The 11,001-nt window shown below is 30.6% G+C and overlaps 1 protein-coding gene across 2 annotated transcripts; it reads left to right on the top strand.

Moving 5' to 3' along the window:
* The first annotated feature begins 2,271 nt into the window (after window positions 1-2,271).
* LOC127083018 (chalcone synthase 1A-like) lies at window positions 2,272-3,981 on the top strand. 2 transcript variants are annotated; one of them, XM_051023252.1, is made up of 3 exons: window positions 2,272-2,432; window positions 2,508-2,690; window positions 2,777-3,981. In XM_051023252.1, exons 2-3 carry the CDS (start codon window positions 2,513-2,515, stop codon window positions 3,766-3,768), a joined length of 1,170 nt encoding a protein of 389 aa, XP_050879209.1. In that variant the 5' UTR covers window positions 2,272-2,432; window positions 2,508-2,512; the 3' UTR covers window positions 3,769-3,981. The 2 variants fall into 2 exon arrangements, with proteins under 2 accessions (XP_050879209.1, XP_050879210.1); XM_051023253.1 differs by having other exon boundaries at window positions 2,291-2,432; window positions 2,513-2,690.
* The last annotated feature ends 7,020 nt before the right edge of the window (window positions 3,982-11,001 follow it).

Here is an 11,001-nt window from a genome sequence, read left to right as displayed (position 1 = left end):
GTAGTTCTGAGCATCATTTGAACTCAAACAAGTTACCACAATGTAGTCATTCACTCTCTGATGCTTTCCCCTAACTTATCTTATGTTGATTGTTCGTGTTCATCATTTAATTTTATTTTTCGTGGCTTGCTTGTTTCTGAAACTTCTTTGAAATTCCCTTTGCTTAGTTCACATAAATGAATTTGGAGTATGAGGTTGAATTCGGGATGAGAAGAGGATCACAATGACAGTGGTCTCTTGTCTTGAATTTACAAAATGATGAAACTCCAGTGAGAGCTCACCAAAAAAGACGACCGAAGTTTTCCTCAGGTGGTCTGAGATTGAACCAGACACGTTGGCAAATTGGAATGTTTTTAATTGGTTGAATTTAAACTGTTGGATGAGTAAGTTTTAGAATCATTGAGTTGAAAGATATTATATATAAATCATACTCATAATTTTTGAGATTAATTAATAAATAGTGCCTATATTATCAAATTACTTCAAAATTAACATTTTAATAAAGTATTTTTTTATGTTATTTTTTGTATATTTTGAGGGCATGAAGCCTTTTGTTCTTCCCCAGTCGAGTAAGATTCGTATCCCCTTTGCGAAATCGAATATCCATCCTATAATCGAGTTTGCTTTTAGACCTCTTTTGGATGATGAGTGTTTTGGAAATATTCCCCAATTCACGCCTTGGTTGGTCACCTATTATAAATTAATTTTCAAAATTTTAAAATTATTTATATGATAATATCTTTTCATTTAATAATATATAACTTGTGTGATGAATATACATGCGCATTATTATTTATTAGTTATTGCAAGAAATATATTGAAATTCCACAAACACATAATTATATTTTCATATATCTATAAATACGTAGATGGCTAAAAATATCTGGTAGAATAATTTAATTATAATATATTATTTTATTTTTAATTATGATGTTTATGTGTGGAAAAGATTAATTTTAATTACATGATTGATTTTACAGTAATAATGTATTCTAATTAATCTCTTGTCATATATCAATAAATAACAATTAAATAACAATTAAAATGAAGAAAACACTAAGTACATAAATAACAAATTAAATTTAAAATAATTAAATATGTTTAAACATATTTATATTTTCATTTTATTATTTATTAAATATGTTTAAATTTATTTTATTTTTAAAATTTTAGTATCACTTTTTAAATATCTTTTTATTGTTTATATACTAATAATCTTTTTTAGATTTTATAGTATTTAATAATCTTTTCAAATTATATATTATCATTGTGACGTCTTTATAAAATATTATATGATGTTTTTTAATTGATTACTTATATTTGATATTAAAATAGTATTCGATTTATGATTTATAAATGGTAAATATGATAAATCTTGTTGCAAAATTACAATTATAAAAAAAAAATATTTTAAATATTTCATTTTCATCTTTTGAACCAAACACATTTGTAATTAAAATCTTTTTATTTTCACTCTTCAATTTTAAACCTATGTAACTAAACTTTTTCCCTCTCCTTTTAAATTTGAACCAATCATATATGTAGCTTCTTGCAAATACCATTATATTGTCCACTAGTTCAGTGCTATATTTAAGTCCTTTGTCATTTTCTTTTATGCCAAAATGGAAATGTTGTAATGTTACTAGTGTAAATTGAATTTTTATTAATAATAATTTATACATTATAGCTATCACATCTACTTTGCAAATGGACCCCCCTGTTCAGGAAAATGATTGTACGTCACCATAAATGGTTTGCAAAGCATCACGTGAATAAATTAAAGTAGAGACAATAAAATTAAAACCCATGTCCTTTTGAGATATTCACTATGTAACGTCGTCGATATATATATATATATATATATATATATATATATATATATATATATATATATATATATATATATATATATATATATATATATATATATATATATATATATATATATATATATATATATATATATATAATTCAATTATGGAGCTACTTGTAACTGTTATATGTGACCATTAAAATGTCTATTTGCCAATAATTCCATAAACCTCTCAAAACCTCTTATTAAGTTAAAACAAATCATATATCATTTCATTGAGTTGCTTTTAAATTTTATAATTTTGTTAGAAAGAGAATTCCAACATCTGAATTTTTAATAGTTATAATTATTAATAATTATGATTATTACAAACTCAAAAATAAAAGATTGTTGCTACGTAATATTTGTAAGTTCGATTAAAGGAGAATTTTAATCCTATTCAATATCAACCATAAAGTATTCAGTTAATGATATTCGTTGAAATTATGTATCGTATAACAGTGTGCTCTTTGTAACGCTATATATACCATACCCCAAACAACAATTTCTCACACACCAAATATCATCAATTGTTTTAATTCTTCCTTTTATTACTCTGCAAGCTAATTAGCTACTACTAGTACGTGTGCTCACTATCAACATTCTAAAGCTTACATTAGTAATATCCCATGATTTAATTTTCTCTTTTGTGCAGTTAAGATGGCGACAGTTGATGAGATCCGCCAAACACAAAGAGCTGGAGGCACTGCCACTGTGTTAGCAATCGGCACTGCTAACCCTCCAAACTGTGTGTATCAGAGCACATATCCAGATTTTTTGTTCCGTGTCACAAACAGTGAACATAAGACTGAGCTCAAAGAAAAATTTCAGCGCATATGTAACATGTTTATAATATACTTTAAGTTTACTTTTAATATATATTGTTAGTGTCTTTTATCTGTTCTTATACGAGTTTTTTTTCAGGTGATAGAACTAAGATTAAGAAACGATACATGCATTTAACCGAAGATATTTTGAAAAAGAATCCAAGTTTTTGTGAGTTTAGGGCACCTACGTTGGATGCCAAAATGGAGATTATAATTGTGGAAATACCAAAGTTAGCCGAAGAAGCTGCAACAAAGGCTATCAAAGAATGGGGTCAACCTAAATCTAAGATTACTCATCTCATCTTTTGCACTTCAGCTGGTGTGGATATGCCTGGTGCTGACTATCAACTCACAAATCTTTTAGGCCTAAGCCCGGATGTAAAGCGTTATATGATGTACCAACAAGGTTCTTATGCTGGTGCAATGGGACTTCGTTTAGCTAAAGATTTGACTGAGAACAACAAAGATTCTCGTGTGTTGTTGGTTTGTGCAGAGATGGGGATATTAGGTTTCTCTGGACTTAGTGATACTCATCTTGATGGTCTTGTGGGACATGCATTGTTTGGAGATGGTGCGGCAGCTGCGATTATTGGTTCAGACCCATTGCCAAAAGTTGAAAATCCTTTGTTTGAATTGGTATGGACTGCGCAAACCATCCTTCCAGATAGCGGAAGATACATTAAATGTGACATTCGAGAAGTAGGAATGATATTATATCTCAACCAGGATATTCCTAACCTCGTTTCAAAACACATTGAAAAAGCTCTTGTCAAGGCCTTTCAATCTTTGAATATTTCGGATTACAATTCCATTTTTTGGATTTTACACTCAGGTGGACGAGCTAGTCTTGACAAAATTGAAGCAAAACTTGGTTTAAAGTCGGAAAAATTGCAAGCTAGTAAGGATGTACTAAGCGAATATGGTAACATGTTAAGTGCTTCTGTATTGTTCGTCATGGATGAGATGAGGAGGAAGTCAAAAGATGAAGGACATATCACAACAGGGGAGGGACTTGAATGGGGTGTGCTTCTCGGTTTGGGACCTGGAATTACTATCGACACTGTTTTGGTCCGAAGTGTGGCCATTTAAATCCCCACATGTTACTAAGAAAATAAATTTTATGTTTCCATCCACTTTTTTTAATTAAAAAGTGAATGTTATATCTTTAAAAAGTGAATGTCATATCTATGTGTTTCCACTAAATTGTTGGTCATTTTTCCAATTCACATGTTTTATTATCAATAATTAATTAAGGTTATCGGTGTGGTATGTAAGCTATCCAATAAAACGTTTGTTTACATATGTCTTATAAAATATCATTAAAAAAATACCATAAAACTAATTTGGAACATCATTCACCTCTTGGTATCATTAAAAAATATACCATCAAATATACCATAAAACTAATTTTAATATCATATGTTAATTTCAGGTTTATTTTGGTCTTTTAAAATATATATATAATAATATCTTTTTTGTTTTAGATTAGAATAATTATTAATACGAATATGATTTCCATGAGATTTAGAATGTTTTACAGTTAGTTTGGTTTAACAGAGGGATAATAAGAGAGATAATTTTATTAAAAGAGGCGGAAGTAATAGGAAGGGAGGGGGAGATAAATGTTAATTACATGTTTGGTTCAAAATATAAGAATGGATGGAAACAAATTTTATTTACGATTAAATTTTGTTCACTAAGGGAGATGAGATATTTAAAATAAATTTTCTTTTTTATAATTGTAGTTTTACAATATGACTCATCATATTTATCATAAATCAAAAATAATTTCAATATTGAAATATAAGTATTTAATAAAAAAAATATAATATAGTATTTTATAAAAACTTAACAATAATAATATATAATTTGAAAAGATTATCAAATACCATAAATCTAAAAAAAAATATTATATGGAAAAATAATAAAAAATTTAAAAAGTGATATCAAAATTTTAAAATTAAATATATTTAATAAATAATAAGATGAAAATATAAATATACTTGTATGATTATTTTGATTTAAATTTGTTATCTATGTACTTAGTGCTTTTTATTTTATTTTAATTATTATTTAATTAAATTTTGGGATAGTCCATCAGTACGAAAATATGATTATATATTTATGGGGGATATCAATGTCTTTCTTTTTTGATTAACTATTAAAATAATCATGCGCATGTATATGTTACATATTTTTATAAAATTAATAATTAAATTAGAAGATATTATCATATAAATAATATTTAAAAATTTAAAGATTAATCTGTATTTTTTTATGCCATCAAGATATATATATATATATATATATATATATATATATATATATATATATATATATATATATATATATATATATATATATATATATTTAGTAATAAGAAATTGGTTTTTAGACAATGTAAATTGAATTTTTATTAATACAGTAATAATTTATTCATTGATTTGTCCTTGCAAAAGGACCATGCTATCTACCAAAATGAATGAATACCCTACACCATAAATGTTTGACACTCCCACTAGATAAGAGTTGGCAAGAACTTTATCTTTATGAATGTAAGGGTAGTGAAAACTACTCCCCCTCCGTTTTGTCATTTTTTATGAATTTACCGGTAGTGAATATGTCTCATTTTTTTCAACGAGTCATTCTTGATATGTTTATCCTAACCGTTAACGGATGTCACTCAGTTCTAGTATATTATCTTCCTACCAGTAACCGGTAATAGATAATATATCTCTTTACTCATGTGTTGAAGTTTTTTTTCCCAGTTGAGTTTGGTTTCGTATTTCTTTGTGAAATTGAACCCCCTTTGCGTAAGTATATCAATTTTGTTCTGATCTACGATTTTCCACTGCATTGTTTTTTGCTGTATTGGTGTTATCCCAATATGTGCATATTTTCCTCGTTCCCCAACCAAATCTTTTCATTGATTTATTTTTATAGAAATCCCTTCGTGTCTCCCAACAGTTTTTAAGTTGTAACCTGACCTACACATAACTTTTTATCCCCCAGAGTCTTTGTCTCCCCAGTGAATTTTCCTTACAAAATGCATTGCGATCCTGTGGGCTTTCAGTTTCTCCGATTTCTTTTCCTTTGTGGCAATATATTCCCCAAAAAGATTATTTTAACATTCATATCATATGTATCATGAGGTCTCTTAGGGACCAACATTTATTTCTTGATGTTGTTATTTAAGTCTATTCTACTGAGTTAATACGAAGATTTTAACCTTCACATCCTTAGCTAGAATGTCCTTAAATATGGACAGCTGTAAGACCCCAATTTTGATCCTAAGATCCCTCATGTTATCTCATCATTTGCATTGACTGTAGGATCACACCTTGGCATCCTCCTTATCCCTTATTCAATGGGTTTGCATTGGGAGAGATCATCAAACACATTTGATTGTATCATACTTTATTTTTCTTTGTTTACTAACCAAAATACCAAAAATATGTCCATGTATAACTTTTGTTTCTTTTGTAAGTAGTGTGTGCATCCACTTGTGTCTCATCAAGCTCACAACTAGGGTTTGAGACCCTCATGGAAAAGAACAATCTAGGAGTGGTTTACAATGGTTCTAAACATCATATATGGATCCCCATGATCTTTATTTATCATTTTGATGAAGAATTTATCAAGAGTTTGAAGCTTGTTTGCCTTGGAAGCCTAATTCATTTAGGTATCTTGTGTGACTTCCTCAACAAGTTTCTTCAACAATTGGTCAAATATATCAATGGGTACTTCATTATACATCATCTTATGCATATATGATCCTCCATGAGTCCCAAAGATCAAGAGAACTTCAAGTTTGCAAGTTGGTTCAAGGAGGTTGACCAGAGAAAGTCAACTGGTCAAAACTGGGGTTCCCTAGACCCTATCTCCTTCAATTTTTGTCATATGAAAATGATTCCAAGATAAACACTACTCTTTATGACATTCCAAACAACTTTCATGTTTACATCAAGAGCTAGCTTTTCTTGGAAAGTCATTGTTTATGGTTAAAGATTATAGGTCATTTTGTTTGTGCCCTAGTTAGGAGATCAACTTCCAAGGACCGTAACATGCTCAACTTTTATGATATGAAGGTTATCCGAGTTTCATGATCAAAGTCAAGATGTCTTATCCAACTTTTATTCTTTGAGAAATGTCAAATTCAACTTGCAAGGGCATGTGCCAAGAGGAAACATTATAGGTCATTTTGGGCCATCATCATTGAACATGCAACTTTCCTCAACTTCTAAAATGAAAATCTCCCTCATGCCAAATCCAAATTATGTCAAATATGTGACCAAATTTAAGAGGGATGAAAGAGCTACAACTTTGGTGAAGAAACCATTTTCATTTAGAGCTAATAGCAAAAGTTATTCAAGGTGGAAGAAGTGATCATTTGACTTGGTACTTAGAAAAGTTTCAATTGTGTTTGATTTCTCCAACTTCCACCTCAAAATTCATCATGATCCAAACTCCAAGTGGAAAAGTTTTCAACATCAAAGTTGTTCCCCTTGATATCACCTTTCCAAAAAGTACAAGATCATGGCATTTGGAGAATTTACAAGGACTTGCGCATGGTTACTTTTCATGGTCCCATTTGGATGATTTTCATGATCAATCTTCAATTACAATTGCATGGCCTCATGTTAAGCTTCCAGCATCATTCATGCATAATTGTGGACTTTTTCCAATCATTTTATGGGCCTATCACACACCCATGCAAGCACACACAAACATTTCTAAAATTGGCCAAATTTTCAAGTGTGTGAAAAGCAATGCAAAACCATATAAATACATTGCCCTTGTGATCAGAATGAGGACCCCTTTGCCCAAGCTTTGAGCTGCTTCTTCCCTAACCTCCATTGATAGGATAACCTTGAAGATTTCACTTGTAATCGAGCTTCAATTCCACTTCTATTTTGGGATTGAAACTCCAAGGATCCAAGCCTTTTAATAATCCATTTCATCTCTTGCAAGCAAGTAGAAGCACACCCAAGCCAATTGAGATCCAAATCGAGCTTCATCACTGCAAACAGAAGGTGGATTTTGTGTAACTTTCTCTCTTCGATTCTCTCTCAATTCTCCATCATTTCATGTAATTTTTGGTTGGCTAAAGTCCTACCAATGTTGGCAACAAGATTGAGTTGCTTTGAGGCCAAATCGAAGCAACTCAGATCATGCACCTCAAACTTCAAATCAACGTATCTTTTAATATACTTGGAATTGGATGAAATTGAGGCCAGATTCGAGCTCCAGAGAATTTTTTCTTTAAAATAGTGTACTCACTTTTTATTTTAATGGTGGTCGGTGGTGGACTAGTCTGGTGAGGTCCACCTGAGAAGACAATTGGAGCTAGGGCTCCGGTGATGCGTTGGCGGGTCTCCTGGCCATTTGATCTATTTAAATTGTTTTAATCTTGACTGCTCCTTGTGATTACTTTCCCTATGACGCGTTGACTGGGGTGCATGGTGTGAAGCGCACGCTTGGCCATCAAATCTGCCACTTCAATTAATGAGGGAGATCTGATGGCCCTTGTTTTTTTTAATTTTATTTTATTTTTTGATTTTTTATTTAATCCTCTTATTTTATTTTATTCATAGAAATTTCATTTTTAATCCAAAAAATATGGGACTTTCACCAAAAATATTTAAATATTTGTCTCTTTCATATTTTGAGTTAAATTATTTTTTGGATTAATTTTGATATTTTTCATGAATTAGATGTTTTTGTGCATATTTTAAATCATTTTAAAATACTTACAACTTTCCAAAAAAATATTGAAATTTTTTGTGTTAGGTCCTTTGACCTTGTTTGACCTAGGATAAATCCCTTGGCCATTTATTTGGTGTTTTGAAGGGATTTGATGTTTTGTCCATATTAAAATGCATTTTAATTCATTTTTAATTGATTAAATGTTTAAAAATTATGTTGAGCCATTTTTATGGTCTTGTGATGTTTGACTTTCTGTTTGGGTCTTGGTCATGGTTGATTTGATTTTGTTTAATCAATACCATTGGATTTATGGGGATTGATGAAATGTACATTTCATCTCCCAAAATGAATGGATGGTATTGATCAGATGAAATTCCTCTCATGATCAATTTGTGTTTTTATTTCCCCTTCCCTCTTCATCTTCATCCATATTCTTTCCCAATCCTTCATTTGACCAATGATTTCTCTAATGTCTAAATGCTAGTTAGTTCATCAATGATCGTGTGTCTGATGAATCAACATAAGTCTGACTAAGATAGGTCTTTCCCATTTTTTAGTGTGTGGTATGTTTTAGGAGTTTGGTTTTTGTACCAAATCTCTAACATGCATTAACACCTATATTTTTATTACCCGACCTCCGATAGTTGTGACTTCTACATAAGTCAAATTACGATTGATTAACATAGAGCTAAATTTGTCCCTCAGGGCATATCATTCTGGTAAGTGAGATTGTAAGTCTCCCATTCTTCATGGAATTATGTGGAAACTGTAGTGGTAAATTCATGACCATCAAGCTATGGATAAACTTGATGTCAATAAAACCAGAGTCGCCACTGCGCTTTGATTGTTTCCAAAGGAAAAGGGAAAAGTACGAACAAAACCCAAAGATAAGAAGTTTTCAAATTAAAACTAATAAAATGCTAGAGATTAGAGGTAAGGGGGTTGGTTACACAGAGGAAAGGTGTTAGCATCCAAAGTGTCATAGGTACTCCTAGGGAGCCCTTTTTTATGTGTGTATGTGTTTTTGGTATAAAATGATGTTTGAGAAAAATAGAGTGTGGGGATGAGAAAAGAATTCATTGATTATATTTTTGTGTTTGACAAGACCTTCAGACTTGTGCCTACGTGCCAACATAAAAATGAGGGATTAAAACCTCATAGTTCGTGGTATCAATTTCAAAATGAGTGAATTTCTTTTAACAAAATTTTAATTAAAAAAGGGCACAAAGGGGCCAAAAATTTGACAGAGTGAATGTTCTTTTTGTCTTTTAAAATTTTAAGTCAATATGGTTAAGTTCACTTACAAATTTGATTTAAGAAAAAGGTTTGAAAGTTCATTGGCATAAGGCCAAAGTTTCTAATCATTTAAACAAAGTCTAAGTTTGAAAACACAAGCAAAGAATGTTTTTGAAAAGGGGGAGAGACTTTGAAATTTAAGAAATGGGGAGAGATGAAGAGACTAATCCTAAGCATAAAATTAAAAGTTAAGAGTTGAAAAGATCTGACCAATGGGATGCAATCCAACAGACAAGAATGTCATATAGAAAACCCATTTTCCCTTTGGACTTTGAATCAAGCAATAATCAATCAAGCAATTAGCAATATCAAACATCATGAAGATCAAGGCATCAAATAAAGATAGTCACATCCAAGCAAGAAAATTCAATAGCTAGCAGTCTTCTTTATCTTCTCATGTATCAGATGAAATACTCCTTGATCAACTCTGAAGAAAACATCAAACACCAGATCAAAATAAAAGTTTGCATCAAGACAATGTAGCAGATGAGTTCAAATAAATCTTCAAGACTTGCATCAGATGAAGGCTCAGTTCTTAATAAATTGATTTCAAAATGTTGGCATTAGCCAAGTCCTTTTTGCATAGGGAATGTTGCCTAGTTCTAAGTCCAAAAGTTCATATCAAGATCAACAGTCCACCAAACATTTTTTTAGGGTTTTTGTTATTTATTAAGTATTTTAAGGTCCTAAGACCACAAGCACAATCAAAATACACAAACAAATATATACAATCACAAGATATGGCTCAAATGAGTAAAGTGAAAATGGCATAAACATAAACAAGTTAAATGAAATGTAAATGGAAATGAATGATAAATGGCTGAAATTTAAATTGCATAAAGTAAATGACTTAAAAGTAAAGCAATATTAATAAAAATTAGTAAAATGTTAGTCAAAGTTGATTGAATGTTAGTGACGTTTTACTTTTTAATTGATTAAGTAATTCTTTGGAGAACACTCAACCATCTATTCACAAGCATGAATCCTTGAACCAATACATCTTCCATAGGAAGGAAAAAAGGCCAAGTTTCCATACAATACCGTGAAAGATGGGAGACCTACAATCTCACTTACTAGAATGTTATGCCTTTAGGGTCTAGCTCTATGTTAAGATATTGTAATTGGACTTATGTAGAAGTCACAACTATCTGATGCCGAGCAATAGAAATTTAGGTGTTAATGCATGTTAGAGATTTGGTATAATGAACCAAACTCCTACAACATACCACACACTAAAAGAAAATATCAAAAGGGATGGACCTATCTCATCCATACTTGTATTGGTTCATCTGACACAAGGTCAATGATGAACCAATTAGC

The sequence above is a fragment of the Lathyrus oleraceus genome, chromosome 5 (genome assembly GCF_024323335.1).
Source record: "Lathyrus oleraceus cultivar Zhongwan6 chromosome 5, CAAS_Psat_ZW6_1.0, whole genome shotgun sequence".
Classification (NCBI taxonomy): domain Eukaryota; kingdom Viridiplantae; phylum Streptophyta; class Magnoliopsida; order Fabales; family Fabaceae; genus Lathyrus; species Lathyrus oleraceus.
This window is presented reverse-complemented; position numbering and strand designations above follow the sequence as displayed.

What these genes read in the sequence shown, in the direction of transcription:
- LOC127083018 (XM_051023252.1), top strand. Translation starts at nt 2,513, where the DNA reads ATGGCGACAGTTGATGAGATCCGCCAAACACAAAGAGCTGGAGGCACT. An exon ending in AGAAAAATTTCAGCGCATAT is followed by an intron (nt 2,691 to 2,776) that starts GTAACATGTTTA and finishes GTTTTTTTTCAG; the next exon opens with GTGATAGAACTAAGATTAAG.